The sequence below is a fragment of the Mustela lutreola genome, chromosome 10, assembly GCF_030435805.1.
Source record: "Mustela lutreola isolate mMusLut2 chromosome 10, mMusLut2.pri, whole genome shotgun sequence".
Lineage (NCBI taxonomy): Eukaryota > Metazoa > Chordata > Mammalia > Carnivora > Mustelidae > Mustela > Mustela lutreola.
In genome coordinates, this window is record NC_081299.1 from 108469188 (window position 1) to 108489917 (window position 20730).

General features: G+C 43.8%; 2 protein-coding genes across 2 annotated transcripts; one reads left to right on the forward strand and one right to left on the reverse strand.

Moving 5' to 3' along the window:
- Positions 1-95: 95 nt before the first annotated feature.
- Positions 96-15431, forward strand: TDRKH (tudor and KH domain containing). Its single transcript, XM_059138346.1, has 14 exons — positions 96-255; positions 8485-8633; positions 9207-9313; positions 9926-10115; positions 10744-10883; positions 10984-11302; positions 12411-12571; positions 12759-12931; positions 13141-13205; positions 13467-13618; positions 13854-13955; positions 14218-14314; positions 14463-14552; positions 14737-15431. The coding sequence occupies exons 2-13, from the start codon at positions 8510-8512 to the stop codon at positions 14513-14515; spliced, it is 1683 nt and encodes a 560-aa protein (XP_058994329.1). The 5' UTR covers positions 96-255; positions 8485-8509; the 3' UTR covers positions 14516-14552; positions 14737-15431.
- A 1704-nt stretch (positions 15432-17135) lies between these two features.
- Positions 17136-20324, reverse strand: OAZ3 (ornithine decarboxylase antizyme 3). Its single transcript, XM_059138350.1, is given in 6 exon segments — positions 17136-17379; positions 18140-18225; positions 18737-18912; positions 19655-19729; positions 19731-19791; positions 20079-20324. Coding segments are annotated over 6 exon segments (564 nt in total). The 5' UTR covers positions 20102-20324; the 3' UTR covers positions 17136-17236.
- Between the last annotated feature and the right edge of the window lie 406 nt (positions 20325-20730).

Genomic DNA, 20730 nt, shown 5'->3' on the forward strand with positions numbered 1-20730 from the left:
GTCCATCCGGGTAATTGGGTATCGGCACGCAGCGGCCCCGTCGTTCAGGGGCAGCCCGCGGAAGGATTGGTTGTGGCGAGGCAGGCGATTGGTCGGACTGCGATCCGGGCGTTGATTGGTGAAGGCGGGCTGCGGGGCGGGGCAGAGGCGGCTGAAGCGAGGCAGGCGGGGCTCGAGTTGCTGTGCGAGAGGGAGGAGGTGACGGCCGCTGGGGCTAGGTGCGAGGCGGAGCGCGCGACGGCTAACTTGAGAGCGGTAAAGGCTGGGACCGGACGCGGAAACTTAGGGGACGCGAGAGGCCGGGCCGGGGGCAACAAGCAGGCGGGACTATGGGGCTGAGAGAAGGGAGGCGTCCGGGAGGGTATGGGGCAGCCGAACGGCGGGCTACCAACCGAATCCGGAGGACATGCTCTGGTCCCACAACGGACCCGGGGCCGGAGTGTTTGCCCCAAGCTACTTTGGACTCCTCGAGAGATCTTTTTTGAGACTGAGAACCTCCATCAGTTTACCTTTTATTTTCTCCAGCTTTTTCTTTAATTATTCTAATAGGATGACTATTCAGTCAGTCGTCTGAATAGTAAATTGGAGTTTTTGTTTTCCCAGTTTCCCTTCTTGAGGTTTTGTCTGAAGATTCCCCGTCAAAGCTACGTTTTTACTCTATTCTCACTCTGAACGGGTTGACTTTCTTCACTCTGGTTCAAAATAAATGTAACAAGGATGAGAATATTGAACAAGCTGCTTCAATTCAACAGGCCTGTCACTATGTTTTGGCTACTTTGTAGGTTCTGGTTATTTGGAGATAAGGGAGTGAGAGATTTCTTGCCCCATGGAGCTTACGATGATTTGACTCCTAACGATGTTTTTGAAATAACATAAAAGTAAGCCTTATTTATGCATATCAAATAGCAACTGTTTCATATAAATATCAAGAAATTTCAAAATTGGTTTTTACTGAAAACTATTATCTGCTTCTTTCACCTTGAAATCATCCACGTGTCTCCTCTTTACTCAGTTTCCCCTAGAATGATGGTCTTAAATGCCAACCTCCTTTTCACATTCAATTTGAAGTAATAAAATTAAATACAAGTTGGCATTCAGTACTATACAGTTATATCCCTGTTGCTGTAATATTTCCCACTTATTTTAAAAGAGAAACCATATGAAATTATATACATATTATAGTAAAATCATACTTGATTAATCAAGTAGATATGCATCCTTTGAGACCTAAGGTAGCTCCACAAACTTCATTTGTAATATGTGAAAAGGAGTTAAGTGAAATTTTGCTTTCAGTTCAAATAGAGTATTTGAATAAATAATAAATTTATCCTCGTCATGGACCTTCACCTTCCCACCACATTTTGTCCACCACCAAATCATTAATATTGTGTCTCAGACACCATCTACTGGATGTTCAAATGAGAAACCTGATAGCTAGCTCTTTGGCTCACCCTTGAACCTTTCCATGAATCAATTGTTAGATCTTATGTGTATTCTACCTACTAAAACTCTCCTCTCCATCTCCATCATTGGCACCTGAACTATCCTCTGAATTTGTCTTCCTACCCCACACTTGCTACCTTCCATTCTTGTCAGTACAGCCATTAGTAAAGAATTACAAGCAATGCTATGTGTTATAAAGTGATATTTGGAGTACTATGGAAGCCCATAGTGATGAAACCCAACCAAGCATGAGAAGTTGGGATTGCGGGGGATGGGGGGCATTGGCAGCAGAGCAGGAGGAATATCAGATATTTTTTTTGCCTTGATCCTTACAGTTTCTGAACTGGGGTGAAAATTCTGTTAGTTTTTTTTCTCCTTAAAGAGGTGCCTTTGTGACTGGTCTTCAAACCACAGTGCATACCGCATTGTATGGAAATGACTAATTAGCTGTGTAACCTTAGGGAAATCCCTGTATATCCCTGTGCTTCAGTTTCCCCAGTTGGAACATTATTAGTGGAATCAGATCATTTCTTTGGTCCTCCCAATTCTAAAATTCTATGGTTTCTTAGGCATGAATTATGGTCAGAAATGTGTTAAAAGGCAGACAGCATTAGAGCATGGATTCAGTTACCACTCTTGTTCACAGACCTAGATTTCTTTCCCAAAACCTTTAACACCTACAGACTCTTGTCTGTCGAGATAAGACCTTCCTTGCCAGTTAGGAAGCCCCATGAAATCAGCTACTAAGTCTGGACTGCTGTATCCTCTAGGGCCAATCACATAATGGATACTAAATATTTATTGGTTTGGGTGCAGAAAAATTGTTTTTATTTTAAAGAGTTTTCAACTCTGCCATCTAAAAAATCGTTTAAGTTCTAGCCCCCCCCCCCAGCTGTTGCTTTTTTTGTTTTTTGTTTTTGTGTTCTTTTAGATTTTATTTATTTGACAGAGAAAGCAAGCACACAAACAGGGAACAGCAGAGAGGGAAAAGCAGCCCCCTGCCTCCACTGAGCAGGGAGCCCCAGTGCAGGGCTAAATCTCAGGACCCTGGGATCAAGACCTGAGTGGAAGGCAATCACCTAACCAACTGAGCTACCCAGGTGTCCCCAGCTGTTGCTTTAACCAAGAATTTATAATGTCTTTGCATTGTCTGTAGCTAGTTGTTTTGGTGTTTTATCCTTCCTCCTAGATTGTATTTCAGGGTGAGAATTCTTATTCCTCCTTGAAATATGTCCCCAGCATATTCAGCCCATAACAAAGAGCATTATTTAAATGAGGCACTATAATAGTGAAGATGAGCTTTGGACTTTAGAGACCATATAAAAAAATATATGAAGTAACCACTAGATAAAAGAAGTGAACTCTCTTCTGAATACCCAGAATAAAAAATAAGAAGTGGTTTGAGGTTCAAAAATTCAAGACTTTAAGCAGAAGTCTTTATGGGACAGAGCTTATTTCCTTTCCTTTGGTATATGCAAACATGATACCACCCAAAGTTTCACAGAAATCAGTGAAAGGTTTTATTTACAGCCTAGAAAAAAGAGAAACTGATTTTTTTTTTTAAATCCAGTTAGGAAAGGAACCTCATAACTCTAACACACATTAAACTCAAGCCTTTTCTTCCTACCTACTAAAAAAGAAAAAAAAAAAAAAAAAAGCAGCCACATTTCTCCATGTCTATACTAAATCTCCAAAAGTGATATACTATATATATTGGATCTTCTTACTAAATAACAAATTGTCTGAAATAACAAGAAACTTGAAAAGCGTCCCTCACCCAGGTAATTAAATGTTTTCTCTTTTGGGCCTGAGTGGGCAAGACAGTGAATAAAATTTGTTTAAAACTATCATCTAAAAACACAAGTTTTAAAAATATAGACAAACTTCTGGTGGTTCCCTAAAGAACTTTATTCATTTTTGCTGGTCAGTAAAGCTGTAGAGACCAGATGCAAAATTTAGTCTTCTGTCTGAATATAGTAAGAAACCCACCTGCAGTCTTACCATGATTTTTATCTGCTTCTTGGAATGAGGGTTTTTTTTTTTAACTAAGATTTTATTTATTAGAGAGCGTGGGGGCCGGGGGCCGGGAAGGAGCAGAAGGAGAGGAAGACTCAGGGTTCAATTCCAGTACCTCTTTGAGATCATGACCTGAGCTGAAGGCAGACACTTAGCCAACTGAGCCTCCCAAGTGTCCCTGGAATGAGTTATCTGTGCTAGGTCTCTTCTTTTCCTTCATCACCCTTCCTGAAAGGCTTTTAGGGAAAGCACTTTTTTTTTTTCTTTCTGCCTCAGGAAAAGCATTTAGAATCAGTTTTATTCCTGAATAGGTCCTATGTTAATGAGTACGTTTTTAGCCTTCCTAGAACCAGTTTTTCTTAAAGGTTAAAAAAAATGTTTTTCTTGGATATCAAATCATCTGGGTAAACTTTTGTACCTGGAGGCAAATCATAGCATAAATTATATTTTCTCATTCATTTTAAAGCAAATTTTTTAAAAAGCTACACTGTTTTATTCTACTAGATTGTACTATCTGAAAGTAGACACTGTCTTTTTTTTTTTTTTTTTACCAGCTACAGTGTTTTCCACTAGTGTTAATTTTGAATTTCCTAAATAAAAACACCAAGTACTGTTCTGCTCAGTTTATGTAAAAAAAAGGAGAGAGGGGCTCCTAAAGTCACTGTGTAAGGTTTGTAATATCTAAATAATAACCCAGATTCTGGGTAAGAGGTAACCTAAGAAGGTATATTCCTCTATAAAATTGGGGTTAACATTTCCTACCTTACAGGATTACATGAACATAACTGAAATAATGGAGGTAAAGTGCCTGGTAGCAGAGTAGCTACTCAGTACATTTATCTTTTCATCCTTAATGTCACAATAACACCTAACCTAGAAGTGTTGAATAGATGTGGTTGACCTGGCCTGCTTGAAGCCATTCTCCAGGACACAGGCATAACAGATACACAGTTGCATACAGTGTGAGCAGATGCTATCATGGAAGTCTCATTCATAGGGCAGCAGGAGCTAAGGAGAAACCCTAAGTCAGCCAGGGGAAATCACACTGGCCTCAGCAGAAGTGTAGCAATAGAGCTGAGATGTGAGGAAGGAGTAGGATTTTGCCAGGGAGACCAACTGAGCTAAGGAGTATGATCAGGAAGACAGAAGGGACACAGGAAAGCACATCCTGTTCCCCTGATAGCAGTGGGCTTCAAGTATAAGGTTGTGAAAGCAGTAGGCAAGCAGATTATAAAGACCCTTTCATGCCATTAATGATTTTTCACATGGGCAACAGAGTTGCTCAAGAAGTTTATTTATTCAGCAAATGTTTATTGACTGGCTACAGTGTGCACTGAGGAACAAAACAAAAATTCCTGCCCATGTGGTCTTCATTTTGATTTTAACCCCAATGGGTTTTGAGAAGGAAGAAGAGCAATACTTTTATGAGAGCCTTCAGTGCCAGTGCCCAATGGGGTTAAAATCAAAATGAAGACTTCATGGGTTAATATAATGATTTGGGCTTATAATCATAGTGAGATTGAAAACCACTGGGAGGTTTGGAGTGGCTGAGTAATGTTATTTGACTTCAGCTGTTGAGAATAAACTGGACAATGGCAAATGCTGGGATATAATTGATTGCAATGATCAAGGCAAGAGATAATGATGGTTTAGGGAAGATGGTCATCTTAGGAACGGACAGATAAAAAGTGGTCAAATTCTGGATAATTTGAAGGTAGAATGAATAGGATTTGCTGACAGACTAAAGGTGCTATTTGAGGGAGAGGATGAGTAAGATTTTTACCTGAGGAACTAAAAAAATGGACTTGCCATTTACTGAATCAGCTAAGACTGCAGGCAGGGGGTGAGATCAGGAGCTCAGTGTCGTACCTGTTTAAGTTTGAGGGCCTATTAGATCTCTAACAGAGAGGTCTCCTAGGCAGTTGGGTATACAAACCTGATGTTCAGGAGAATGACCCTAAATGGATGGATGAATTTGGGAGCTATTAGCATACAGATGGGATTTAAAGCCAAACTATGAATCAAACTCTGTGAGATCACTAAGAAAGTGAGATAGAACCCACAAGAGGGCAAAGGACAGAGGCCTGGGGGCAGTGTGGTTTTAAGAGATAACCAGTGCCAGAGAAGGAAACGGACTGATGGGTCAGCCAGAAAGGGGGAAGGAAAACCAGAAGAGTGCTGCTGTGGAAGCCAAGTGAAGAAAGGGTCTCAGAGCAGGAGGAGTTCCCAGTTGTGCCAGATATGAAGGCGAGGGCAGGTAGAGTGAAGACAGAGAATTGACCATTGGACTTAGCCATGTGAAGTCACTGATGACCTTGGCAAGAACAGTGGGAGTAGATTCAAGAAGAGAAATTGAGCACTGAAGTATTGGCACTTGTGAGTTTTCCTGTGAAAGGGGGGAAAGAAATGAGAAGAATCTGGAGGAGTAAGTGGAATCAAGAAAGGTTTTTTTTTTTTTTTTTTTTTTTTAAGATTTATTTATTTATTTGACAGACAGAGATCACAAGTAGGCAGAGAGGCAGACAGAGAGAGAGGAGGAAGCAGGCTCCCTGCTGAGCAGAGAGCCCCATGTAGGGCTCGATCCCAGGACCCTGGGATCATGACCTGAGCCGAAAGCAGAGGCTTTAACCCACTGAGCCACCCAGGCACCCCAAGAAAGGTTTTCTTTAAGAAACAAGAAACCGTGCTGTGTGTGTTGACGGAAAGAGGAAGATCCAGGAGAGAGGAAAACATTAAGAATGCATGAGAAAGAAGGAGAGCAATACTTTTATGAGAGCCTTCAGTGCCAGGAGAAGAGACAGTTCATCCATGGCCACAGGAGGTAGGTATTTGGGCATAGATAGAGGTAGGTGTTAAGTGTGGTAGATCTCAGTTAATATCTTCTCTGAATGCTGTGCTTTCTCGGTCGCATAGGAGGTAAGACATCAGTTGAGAGCGTGGATGGAGGAGGTGCTAGAGACTTGAGAAGAGACAATGTGAGTTGTCTGGGAGGGTGTGAGAGGTTATGGAATAAGAAAATACAGTGATGATGTTAAGGTTAGCTTGGCAGAGGGGCGCCTGGGTGGCTCAGTCGTTTAAGTGTCTGCCTTCGGATCAAAGAAAGACAATTATCATATGATCTCACTGATGTGAAGAATTTGAGAAACAAGACAGAGGATCATAGGGGGAGAGGAAAAAATGAAACAAGATGAAACCAGAGAGGGAGACAAACCACAAGAGATTCGCAATCTCTGGAAACAAACTAAGGGTTGCTGGAGGGGAGGGTGGTAGAAGGGATGGTGTGGCTGGGGGATGACACTGGGGAGGGTATGTGCTATGGTGAGTGCTGTGAATTGTGTTAACATTGATGATTCACAGACCTGTACCTGTGAAACAAATAATACATTATATGTTAATTTTTTTTTTAAAAAAGGTGTCTGCCTTTAGCTCAGCTCAGGATCCCAAGGCCAGGCATCTGGCTCCCTGCTCAGAGGGAAGTTTGTTTTAACCCTCTCCCTCTGCCTGCTTGTGCTCGCTCCCTCTCTTGCTCTCAAATAAACAAAATCTTAAAAATTAGCTTGGCAGGGACACCTGGATGGCTCAGTCGGTTGGGCATTTGCCTTTGGCTCAGGTCATGAATCCGGGGTCCTGGGATCAGGCTCCCCAAACTCAGCGGGGAGCCTACTTCTCCCTCTGCCTGCTGCTCTCCCTGCTTGTGCTCACTTGCTCTTTCTCTCTCTCTGACAAATAAATAAAATCTTTTAAAAAAATTAGCTTGGCAGCAAAATGAAGATACAGTGACAAAGAGCAGCAAGGCTAGTGGTCTGAATGAGATTTGATGAGCTTCTGAATCAGTCAGGGGCAGTGTTGTTAGAGTCATTAGCATATAGGTAGTAGTTGAAGGTGCGGGTGTGGATAAAAGTGCCCCAAGACAGCAGAGTAACAGTAGCAGTGGATAGAGGCCACGGAGAGATAGGCCCAAAACTACAAAGGCACTTCCAGGGAAAGAGGAGGAGAAACCCAAATACAGAAGGTGCAGAGGTGAGATTAGATAGGTCTTCTACATGCCAGCTAGTTTGTCTGGGAAGTTGTAGTTTTAGTGAAGGAACAGGGCAGACCTCCTTTCAGTGTTAGCCGAGGAATAAATAGAAATCAGTAGAGGTAAAGAAGTAGAAGGAGCAGAGCCTAAAACTAGGGCTGAAGGGGCACCTGGGTGGCTCCGTTGGTTAAGCATCTGCCTTTAGCTCAGGTCATGATCCTGGAGAGTCCCAGGGTCGAGCCCCTTGTCAGGCTCCCCACTCAGCAGGGAATCTGTTTCTCCCTCTGCCCTTCCCCCTGCTCATGCATTCGCTCTTTCTCTCTGTCAAATAAATAAATAAAATATTTAAAAATAAGTAAATAAAGGGGCGCCTGGGTGGCTCAGTGGGTTAAAGCCTCTGCCTTCGGCTCAGGTCATGATCTCAGGGTCCTGGGATTGGGCCCCACATCAGGCTCTCTGCTCAGCAGGGAGCCTGCTTCCCTTCCTCTCTCTCTGCCTGCCTCTCTGCCTACTTGTGATCTCTGTCAAATAAATAAAAAAATCTTAAAAAAAAAAAGTAAAACTAGGCCTGGAAAGCCATTCTTGCAGAGACAACAGCTTCTGGAAAGGCCTAAAGGCATGGAAGGGCACAGATAAGCAATTTTAAGTAGTCTGATGTGAAATCTAAAGATATATTTTTGTACTGTTTTATTCATTTAACAATTTTTTTGTTCTTCCATCTTATAAAATTTTGACCAATGTATGGTTTTCCTTGGGAGGGTATGGGGAATGAAGTTTGCCTCTTTATGTATGTTGCTTAGCAACTTAGAAAAAATACCCTGAGACCTTTTACATGAAATAGATTTGGTGGGGGGTGGGGGAGATTTTGAGACTGCTTAAGCTTTTAATATGGAAAGGTTGATAGTCGTATTCTTTTTAATAATACTGTAATATGTTTCCGTGCCTCTCTGCCAGTCATAAAGGTACAGGATGAAAGCTTCTTCTTTTCCCTCATTTACTTATTTCAGGATGTAAGTCTGAATACAACAGAAAATGTCCACTGAACGAACTTCTTGGACAAGTTTGTCCACTATTCAGAAAATAGCACTGGGCCTCGGGATCCCAGCCAGTGCAACGGTTGCCTATATCCTATACCGCAGATACAGGGAAAGCAGAGGTACGTGAGCCCCACAGCTGTGCATATGGCAATGTTCAGAACGTGCTCTGGCCTTGTTAAATTAAAATGAAAATTCTCCTTGCTGGACTGGGTATGTCTGTTGGGATGTAATTGGCTTTCTGTGAGGGGTCTTTAAAACTATTTTGTTTCTTCTTTTCTGTGCCCTTAATGTGCAGCTAGTCTATGAAATGATAAATTCATTTTATAATTCTCTTGATTTGTTCCGTTCAACAGCAGCACCACAATGGGTTCTTTTTCATCTTTTTTTTTTTTTAACATCTATACTCTTTATCTTTTTTATATGCGTCTTGTATTTAGTTGTTAGAAAGCTAACCATGGAATCCAGTTTACCCATAGGCTGGACCTAGAGAAAGGATTTAGGTACAAATGGAAGTTCTGAGCCCAGTGAACTCCTTGGACCCTCTCATCCTACTCAGATGCTACTTCTTGTCATTATGGTTGAGATTCTGGGTCTATCTCGTGGATAGTTCTCTTTGACGGCTAGATTTATGGGAGGGCTGGGGTACCTTGAATGCTATCTAAGTCTGATCTGATGAGCCATGATCTGTGTAGAAGAGCGGTTGACGTTTGTTGGGGAGGACGACATTGAGATAGAGATGCGAGTTCCCCAGGAGGCTGTGAAGCTCATCATTGGCCGGCAAGGAGCCAATATTAAACAGGTAAGTGGCAAACGGGCAGTTGGCTTCCCCAGGGATTGATTCTGCTTAATCTTGCTTCCCTCCTCTGCCCCCATCCCATACTATGTATGTCTTCAAAAGAAAAAAATACAGGAACTTTTTAGCTAACTATGCTCTTTTCTTTCTAGAGAGTTTTACTTCTCCCTAGAGAATAAATGACTCAGCTTGAAATGGGGACTTTTGATTGCATGATTCTCAACTTGGTGTAGCTTGAACCATTCCTTTCTACTATGGAATTAATGAGCTCTTGTTAATTGTTAGTAAATGTTGAGTTGCTATTTAATTCTTCTATTGTTTATTTGGAATATCCAAAAAAAACCCAAATATTTGATTGTCTGATCAAAAAGAAAAAAATTAGGGGGAAAAAGGGTTCTAAACACTAAGAGAAACTGTTTTGAATCAACTGCTAGTTGAGGTTAGCTTTGTCACGAATCTCCTTTCATAACTACAGGTAATTGAGGACTGTTTATACCATCCTAATTTAGCTGATTACTTCCAGTTCCATCTGCCTCCATGGTTAGGTTGAGAGTGTACCTTGCTGACCCGAATGGGAGCTATTATAGAGCGTACTGCCATATATCCTTTTCTCTGCAGCTGCGGAAACAGACAGGTGCTCGGATTGATGTGGACACAGAGGATGTAGGCGATGAACGGGTGCTGCTTATCAGTGGGTTTCCTGTTCAGGTGTGCAAGGCCAAAGCAGCCATCCATCAGATCCTGACAGAGAATACCCCCGTGTCTGAGCAGCTCTCAGTTCCCCAGAGATCCGTGGGCAGGATCATAGGTACCACTGGACAGCTTCCTCTGTTGTTCCCTTTTTTCTTCACCTTTGCCTTCTTTCACACCTTCCCAAGGGTTTTTCCTGGCCTGTCTCCCTTCACCTTGGTGGGGGGGTGGGGAGACAGGGATATTGAGACCAGAGCTTTACTTTTTTTATAGAACCAGTGGTAAAGCAAACCCATTACCTCAAGAAGTTTTATGATCTGATCCTTACAAGTAGGTTCCAGAAGGGTTCAGGTAAATGTGTTTACCTCATAATAGATGTTTAAAAGAAAGCTAATCCTGCTCATGTTATCCCAGATCTTTAAAGATAGTGCTCTTCTAGAGAGCATCTGTTATGCCTTCCCCAAGAGCATTCCTTATGCTGCTATTAGAGGTAGAGAAATGTCCATCATTGGCCCAGTGTTTCACAGTGTGGGATATCTTCTGAAGTGCACGTGTAAAGTATGCTGAATGGTCAAAAAATGGAAATGACATGAAGTAGCTTCTGCTTTCTGTTCAGTATCTTACATTCTGTTCACTTGGGACATGAGAACTGACTCTTCTCTCCCAGTATATACAAAATAGTGATTTCTGTAATAGTTAAGTTTGGCCAGGAGGAAAGGACAGGTTTTTACATTTTTTCAATGCAGGGAGAGGTGGGGAGACTATTCGTTCAATCTGTAAGGCCTCTGGAGCCAAAATTACCTGTGACAAAGAATCAGAGGGGACATTGCTACTATCAAGGCTTATAAAAATCTCAGGAACGCAGAAGGAAGTGGCAGCAGCTAAGGCAAGTAGCTAATAGATTTGAATTGTGTCTAAGAATGAGAACCCTTTATTCTGTCCTGGGTGAAAATATCTGGCCACAGAGATCTCATCTCTTACCACAGCATTTGATACTGGAGAAAGTTTCAGAAGATGAAGAACTTCGGAAGAGAATTGCACATTCTGCAGAAACCAGAGTCCCACGCAAGCAGCCAATCAGTGTGAGAAGAGAGGAAGTGGCAGAGTCTGGTGGAGCTGGCGAGCCAGCTTTGTGGAAAAACGCTGGTACTGGTACAGTGCCAGAGCCAGCAACCCTACCAGGATCTCCTCCCCGAAAAGGAGGCGGTGATGTTGTAGGGCCAGAAAGTGCTTGGGAGAAATCTAATGGTGACAGCTTTCAGAAATCTGGAGCCCAGACCAGTCCAGAGATGTCCATGTTTGAAAGTATGTAACAAAGTGGGAACCCATTTGCCATATAGAACATAGAAATACTGGCTTAGATAACCCAAAATAGGAAGCAGTAAAAACAATTTGTTTTTTGGATTGCATTTAGAAGTCTCTTCACAGATATACTTTTATGTGGTAATATTTCACTTGAGGTTAGTACTAAACATAAATAATAATTTTCTGAACACAGACCAGTTAGTGATGGAGAATGATATAGAAATATGCTAGTTCACAGGGCCCCTGACTGGCTCAGTCAGTAGAGCATGTGACTCTTGATCTCAGGGTTGTTGGTTTGAGCCCCATATTAGGTAGAAAGATTACTTAAAAATAAAATCTTATCATGGAGCACTGGGTGTGGTGAAAAAATAATACTGTTATGCTGGAAATAAATAAACTAATAAAAAATAAAATCAAATCTTAAAATATGCTAGTTCACAGGAAACTAGTACTACTGAATATATCAAATAATTGAATTTACATGATATTCTTTCACAGATTTATTAAATAAGTAAAATACTCAACCTGGTGTTTTTTGTTTTGTTTTGTTTTGGTTTGGTTTTGGCCTACCTCATTACTGTTTTTAAAAATCATCACCATTAAAAAGAATCATCACCAGTAAGAAGAATGAAAAGACAGTGAGCATTCTCTTCTGTGTATAGGTTGTGGGATGGGGGCAGGGAAGACCAGGGCCCCTAAGAGGTTCTCAGACTTGGCCAGGGTCACATAATGAGTCAGTGATAGAATGAGATTTAGAACAAGCCCACATCTTTCCACTGGTCCATGCTGCAGCTAGCATATGGAGGATTTACCTTTGTTGTAATTGGTGTCTGATTTGAATATATGGCAGATGACTAGGAGTGTAAACTCAATGTATTACTCAGTTACATGAAAGATACACAAATCAACTTAGGATGGGTCTTCAGGCTGTTCTTGTGTGTTTCATCCAGTTTTCCCTCCAGCCATTTTTTAAATGGTCAAAGCCATTTGGTGTTTGTACGTTCACCTCTGAGACAGTCTCCCCATTTCAAACAGAGGTGATTCTCATATGGTCACTAGTTTAGAAAGTGAGGATTCTATAGCTTAACTTGTTTATCCCTGTGCTTAGTCCCCAGTCCTGACTTCAGTTTCCATGCCGATGAGTTCCTGGAAGTCTATGTCTCTGCCTCTGAACATCCCAACCACTTCTGGATCCAAATCATCGGCTCCCGCAGCCTGCAGCTGGATAAGCTTGTCAGTGAGATGACCCAGCACTATGAGAATAGTCTAGTGAGTGCCATAGGGATTGGGCTGGGTTTGATTTTTAAAAAGGGGGGGGGGGCTCTTTTTTCATTGTAGTGTGTTCTCTTTTCCTGGGAAGCAACTACTTGTTCTTCCTTTTGGTACTTTCCGCTTATCTGGTTTTTAGCCTGCCCACCTAACTCTTCCCCATCCTGATCCTCACTCCCCTGTGCAGCCTGAAGACTTGACTGTGCATGTGGGAGACATTGTAGCAGCACCTTTACCTACAAATGGTTCCTGGTATCGAGCTCGAGTCCTTGGCACCTTGGAGAATGGGAACCTGGACCTTTACTTTGTTGACTTTGGAGATAATGGAGATTGCCCACTGAAGGACCTCCGGGCACTCAGGTCAGTATGGAGGCCATGGTGGAGTCCCCGTTGTTAACTCTGCCTTGACCCATAGCTGGTGGTATGCTCATGGCACTCATGGGAAGAGAACTTGTTTACAGAGCAGATTATTATCTTCTCCAGCTGGGTTAATTGGTGATCTCTAGAAACCAGGACTGTAAGAGACCCTTCTGGCACTGGGATTCTAATTTCAGTTTCTTTCACTTTAGGAGTGACTTCCTGAGCCTCCCATTTCAAGCAATAGAGTGTAGTCTGGCACGGATTGCCCCCTCAGGTAAATTGGTCACGTGGCCTATTGACCTTGCCTCCACATAGAAAAACTTTCATACAGCACATGGAAGGAATTCTCACATTCCCAAGCTTTATGAGTTCTGGGGGCTCAGATGTCTTTCCTCCCCAGCAGTAGAAAGCAGCAAGCAGGCAGACATAGGTGCCTTGTGGAGTAGAAAGGGGTGGTTCCAATTTCCCTCCAGGGTGTAATCTCACCCCATCAGCAGGGATCCCTTCATAGGTTCTCCCTGCAATCTTTTACCAGGTGAACAGTGGGAAGAGGAAGCTTTGGATGAGTTTGACAGACTAACTCACTGTGCTGACTGGAAGCCCTTGGTGGCCAAGATCTCCAGCTATGTCCAGACTGGGATCTCAACTTGGCCCAAGATTTACTTGTATGATACTAGCAATGGGAAGGTATGACTGGGCTCCACTCGTTGCTCACTATCTCTTCAGTATATTTATGGTCTCATTTACTTTTTCTTTCCTAGAAATCCTTATCTGATACTACTCCTACCTCATAAGATCCTGCTTACTTCCCACTCAAGGAATGTCTTTGAAGTATCAATCCTAATCTAACTCTTCTGTCCTAGTTCCTCAGATATTCCTATCCCTAGAGAGAACATCATTCACTTTTCATTTTTCTTCTCAGAAACTCGATATTGGGTTAGAATTAGTTCGTAAAGGATATGCAGTTGAGCTTCCAGAAGACGTGGAAGGAAGAAGAGCTGTCCCAGACATGTTGCACAATGTGGTGAGTGAGCCATTGTGGCTACGTGTAGGATGCTGCTTCGGGGCAGATCTGGTGCCTAGTCCTGCGTGCATTCCATGGAGGGCTTTCCTAAGGAGTAGCTCCACAGGTTGCTCAAAGCAAGCACTGTGTCCCTCTTGGCAGCCAAACCCAACTGCCTTAACCACATCCCGTGGGCATAAAGCTGGGATGGCCTCTCCTTTCCCACCAGCCAACACTACATTCTTCCTTTCTCTCTTCCTTTCTCTCGTCTTCATCCCTACAGGCCACAGAAACAGATGTGTCTCTTGACAGCATGCTCACTGGGACCAAGAAGAGCCCTGGAGAGATAGCAAATACCCTGTCCTGCCTCAGCTTATCAGGTACAGGCTGTTTTTCACTTGGTCTCTCCAAACCGGGGGTGATGTGAAATCTGGGCTCTTAACCAAAAGCATCCTGAGAACCAAGTAGCCCATTTTCCCCTGAGTCTCAGTGGCCGTGCCTAACTTCCTCTCCATTCCTGCTACACAGAAGCTGCCTCCATGTCTGGTGACGATAACCTGGACGATGACTACTTACTGTGAAGTTGGCTTCAGCCACCTTAGCTGCCTGCTTTACTGCGTGAGTACAGCTCTCCTCTGTCTCAAGCCACCAGAGAGTAACAAGGGTGACAACAGGGGCCTTGCCTTCTGCTCTCTTCCCTAGCCTGTCTGAACACTGCTCTGCAGCTGAGTTCCTGCAGCTTCACTCTCAGGTTGAGCCCTTTCAAGCTTTTTATGTCTCTGTGTGTTTGTGTCTTTGGCAGGTTTGGCACAGGATTTGGTATGTGGAAAGAGGAGCCTATGACAAAGAGATCTGTGCAGTCCTTCCTCTGTTACATACACGATCTGGCTTGCAGCGGACTGAATGCCTTCTCTCCTTCTGTCGGACTACCAGAAAGAGTGCAGGGTAGAGGGAGACAAGTACACGTCCCCACTTCACCTGCCTGACCCCGGATTCTTCCAGAGTTTGCTTCCAGGTTGCTCAACATCTGGCTCACTGTTTTCTGCCAGGCATTGATCTATGCTTCTGCAAGGCTGTGTCCTTTTTGGGGCTGGGAAGCAGCCAGGGTTTGGTCACTGGAAGTGATGATTCTGCAGACTTCTGACTCACCTCATCAGGTGACTTTAGTTAAAGGTTTTTGAGTGGTGAACTCAAAGACTGCAGTTGAGTCAGGAGGCAGTGTCAGAAATCAGCAGAATTATTATTAAAAAAGCCTCAGGAAGGGGGAAGAGAACACTGCCTCCCAGCCTTAACTGCTGATATGTTATTAGAGATAGGTTTTTCCCTGTAAACTTTGGTTAAAATACAAGTAGACAAGGAGAGAGCGGCTCAGGAAATGTTCTGAAGTGCTAGTGTAGTATCTGTGTGTATACACACATTCATAAGGTGAAAGAGAACTTACATAGCTGTTTGAATCATTTCGGGGATTCTTTGCTGAATAAAGTTCTCACAAAATTATCTAAATGTTGGTTGAATCAGGTGGAAGCAGGCCTGTGGGTATCTTCTGAACCTAAACCTGGTAGAATTTGTCACGTGCCTCACAAGGATGGCCCATTTTTTAAACAAATGCCCTTCCCATGCACAGATCCTGTCCTTTCCCTGATCTGTCCTTTCCCTAAAGTTACTTTAGAATTAACCATTTAGGCTCAGATCACTAAGAACCAGACCAATTTAGGCTCAGATGGTATAAATAAGAACCACAAGGGTGTCTGGGTGGTGCAGTCAGTAAAGCATCTGACTCTTGATTTCAGCTCAGGTCATGATCTCACATGCCCCACTCACATGCACGTGTACTCTCTCAAGTAAAATCTTTAAAACAGAAAAGACCCTACCCATGTGAACTTACTGTAAGACCTTTGGGAGCCATGTCCTTGTGTCTCCCTGCATTGTAGGTGGTGGATTAATGGCCAATGAACAGGGAGGGCTTTTAAGGATCAGTAAGGTGAACTGCAGAACTTTAGTACATAAGGATGTCTAATGCAGGGTTTTAAATCTAGGAATTGGGCCTACATATACAGCATGGCAACCACGTTTTCCCATAGCCACAGTTTTCAAAAAAAAAAGTTTTTCTCAGTACCATCTAGCAGAAAGGCTCCAGTGAAGGAGCAACTCTGATGAGTAGCTTGTGGGGTCTTAGAAGAATCAGTAAGGACAGCTATTGACCTGGCAAAGTTTCAGATATTGGCTGCAGTGAACCCACCCCTGAAGCAGCGCTGGCCCTGGGGTTGGTGCGGGGCCCTGGGGTTGGTGCTGCTCCACAACCAGGTCATGAGGCCAGCTAGTCACCAGGCTCCTTGGTCCCTTGGCAATCACCCTTAAGTAGAGCAGTCCCTGATCTAAATCATTTGTAGGACTCCATTCAGAAAAAGGAATGGTGCGTTATTCCTGGCTGCAGTCTGTTACTGTAAATTCAAGTCTGTCCCTTTAATGTGGCTTTTTTTTTTTTTTTAGATATTTATTCGACAGAGAGGCAGGCAGAGAGAGAGGGAGGGAGGGAAGCAGGCTCCCTGCTGAGCAGAGAGCCCAATGCGGGACTTGATCCAGGACCCTGAGATCATGACCTGAGCTGAAGGCAGCGGCTCAACCACTGAGCCACCCAGGCACCCCTTTAATGCGGCTTTTAAGTCTTGCCAATCAGGTGGGTTCCTTATTCTTTCAACACAACCTGTACTTTTCTTGCTGTGTGGAATGTCCTCTCCTATGCTTACTTCTTGAATTTGTCTGTTGAAATCCTCCCCTTGAGTCACAGCTGTGGGATCCAGGTAACTTCTTGGATTTCCTCCACAACCAAAGAGAAGGAATTAGTATTTCTCTAATTTGAACTGAAATATATGGATAAAAATCTCCCATCAAGGCTTAAGTCTTTCTGAATTCCATAGTGCCCGGTTTTTTCTCTTAGCAAGTGCTCAGTAAATGGTTAGGATAAGTAAAAGTAAAAGACAAAGGAAACTAAGATTCTTAGTTTCTCCATTCCCTCTGTGGTGCAGTCCCTCTTAATTTTTCAATCATTAAATGTTTATCCTGTAGTGATTTCGGCTCTTTAGGGGTCCTGTTCCACTTCAGCCTACCTACTTTTCCCCCCAAGAAATAGTGAACACTTGAGGATTGCATAACCAACCCTGCCTTCCCCCCCGAAGCCCACCCCCCCAGAAAAGTTAACACTTGAGGATTGCACTACCCTTTATTCCTAAGATGGGAGGTGTCCTGAATCACATCCTGGTTCCTATTTATCAGGTTCCCATTATCCGCAGGAATAAGTATGTTCAGGGAGGCTCACTGGAGAGGTGGCCAAGGTCCCTTTCAAGGGGATACACCATAAAGATGACATTGTCCCAGGGAGGGAGGGCAGGGTGATCTGGCCTGACCAACTCAAACCCCATGTAGCTGAAGGCCCGTAGCAGGGCACCTGTGAAAGGAGAAAAACAATTAGAAAAGACTTCAAGGCTTCATACAGCTATTCCCCCAGATTTGGCTTCTTTCTCCGGGGAGTGGCTGGGGGAAAGCCATGTAGTGTTGGCATTAGGGTGATGTGTTGTGGATTAGCTGATTTAGACTCCAAATGTGGCTCTAACATTTACTTAGCTTTGTAACATACAAGTTAACCTTTCTGAACTTGTTTTCTCATTTGTAAGATGGAGATCATAGAACCTTCCTCACAATTTAAATGAGCTGAGGTTTATGAAGCCCAATACAATGATAGGGTAATAAGCTCTTGACCATCTTCCAACAGTATGAGGGAAGAAGTGGTTTCTGCAACATGTGCTCCAAGCATTTGGTTAAAAATATTCCTATCCTCCTGGCCCTATGCTCAACCCCTTCGCACTGTAGGTGCTTAATATGTTTGAGGTTCTTTCTGTCTCACGAGCCTACATGCCTTGAATGGTTCTGTGTTAATTTCTTGAGTGCTTCCTCAGTCTGGCTTCTGACATCTACCTGTAGGGCCTTCCTCATAATCCCAGTGTAATTTGAAGGCACAGAGTGCTGGGTGCCATCATTTCCTTGCCATCATTTCCTTGTGCATGTGGGTAGGGGGAGGGGTGGTTAAATCCCTGAAATGCCTAGGGCACATTCTCTTCTAAAGAGTAGGGGAAGAGCATATCCTACAAAGGGAAAGCTGCTGTCAGCTGCTTCAGCACTATGGGTCAGGAAGGACGGCCAATCCCCACCTTTGTCATTCCGGTTGTTTTGGAAGTTTACAAACACCGAGTCCACATTGGTCTTCTCCTCTACATACTCCAGTGTTGCAGTCAAACTAGGGGCCAGAGAGAAGAATTACAGTTAATGTTTAGGGAACTAAAAATCCAGACCCCTACTTGGAATAGAAGAAACCTTACAGCTCCCTTTTTCCTGACCTAAGCCAGGAAGTAAAAGTTGATGAACTTGCATTGATAGATTTTTCTCTGAAGGCCAGGGGTTGCACACAATAGGACTGACACCCAAGGGGGCCTGGGTAGAAGGAACTGCTCTATAAACACAAACAGCTGGAAGGCACGTCCTATCACTCAACTATTTATGGATCCTCACTTCTGTGTTTCTGAATCAGCCCAGCAGCCTCCCATGGGCTGTGATTACTTGAAACCCAGATTCTGGCTCAGCTCACAGGCTTGTTTGCCTGCCAGTTCAGTGGTGCGAGAGTATCTAGCTTCTGAATCAACCCTCACTGGTTAGCAGCCCCACTCCCTGATTATGACATAAAAGAAGGAAACCCTTTGCCCCTTCCCCTCTCACTCCTCTTTCCTTCTTTCCCATCGGGGGTCAGTCACCTTTCCCGGTTGCCTTGATCCAAGGCCTGATACGGGATATCCAGGAAGAGTCGATGGTCACAAAGAAGGCCGTGCCAATGGGCAGAGGTCTGGGGGGTGAGGCGGAAATGGAAGTCTAACTGCACTGGGTCCTGATGGAGCAGGGGGTCAGTAGCCAGCACCGTCAGGTTCCCAGCCTGGAAGAGGAATAAAAGAGTAATAGTTTTCTGTTCTCCTCTTGACCTCCGATCAGATCGCAGGCGATTTGGCTGTGTCTGAGAGAGCTAATTATGTGCTGACAGGGAGCCTGGGAGAATTGGAGCCAGAGTCTTACTCTATCCCTTAGTCCTAGGACCTAATTCTCTACTGTGGAGTTTTCCTTGATATCACACAATCTAGAAAGGAGTCGATGCAGTTGCAGGTTTACTGCCTGCTGACCTCACCTGAGAGGCACACCAGCCCTTTGGAAACTTACCTCAGAGGTCTTACTCCTCAAACGACATTCTGTCATTTGTTTACTGTCTCACTGGTAATGCTTTACCACTTTTTTCCATGATAGGTGTTTTCTCTGAATTCTATTTCTCATTTAAAATACAGAGGTCACCCACAGGCATGTTACTGCAGTAGGATACAGGGGCAAGTTGAGGCGTTCTGGTTTCTAGACCCTGCTTAGCATCTAAACAACTTTATTTCCCTGAAGTCTTACTACATTCTGCTCTTTGTTCCCACCTCCTCTTTTCCCATTCTGCTTTTCACCACCAACTCTATGATCTTGACTTAATATCTCTGGGCCAGAATCCTTGTTTCTAAAGCAACTAGCTGTTGTATATGAGCTCTAAGATCTACAGACTTTTCCAACTAGCTAATGCCCCTTCTTCACAAAGTATCACAGCAAGCTAGGGACTTTCCTGGCACGGCGCCAACACAAAGGCCACTTACCGAGTATAATTCTTTAAGTTGGTTGTGATCACCCTGTTTGGTGCTTCTGACCACCTGGAGGCCTGCTAGGGACTCAGGAGCACTGAAGGCAGGAACGGGGCCGGAGTGTCAAGTCCTCCCGTTCCTTATAAGTGATGCTGGTTGGGAAAAGGGGCCCAAATTAGTTCCCTCTGTGTCTGAGAAGGGGAGAGGCTCCTAACTTCCAGGTACATAGGACTGGGCTCTGGCACTACCTTCTGTATCTTCTGTTGCCCAGCCTGTTTCCATTCTCCCAGGCCAGCCAGATGGAAAAATTTTAAAGTTCCACGCCAGCATTCCACCCTCTTTTGCTATTACCACTTACCACTTGGGAATTTCCTTCAAATTCTTTTATTTTTCCTGAAAGTTTATATGAACAACTACAAGTAGAGATGAAAACAAGTACCTTTTATAACAACAAGGCAGCATCTTCTCCCGGAGGGTGATCCGGTATTTGTAACAGTAAAGGTAAAAGGCGTATGGTGACCAGATCGGGTAGAGGTAGTTCCGTGTTTTTCCCCTCTTGATATAAGAAAGGGAGAAGGCAGAGGGTCGCAACCTGTAACAAGGCAGTTTCTCAGTTCAGTGCCTCCCTGCGGCAAAGTGAGGTTCAGAGAGGGTGGCAGAGGTTCACACAACCTGGTGTCATTGTGACCCGGTGGGTACTATGACATGGGCAAAGGGTCAGCCCTTATGTCACTTCAGGACTCCACTCTGCTGCTCCCCTACCCCACCCTACCAACCCCCTTAACTATGGCTCCTATTTATCTAGTAAGTACTTCATAGCAATTCCAGTTATTAGAATACTTAAGTTTCTGTACTGATTGGTAAAGAGGTTCACCTGAGCACCTATCCAGTGCACCCAACCTGGCTCCTTATTCTGGCATATACATGCATGTGTGTGCATACTCTCCTGTAACACACACATATACACATTGCACTTAAGCCATTAACTGGTTGGTGTCTTTAACACTGAAGGCTTCGGAGGCCCTAATGCAATGTCTGACCTAATATGTTGGTTCCCAGTTCCTATCAATTCAATGTTTTTATTATATCCC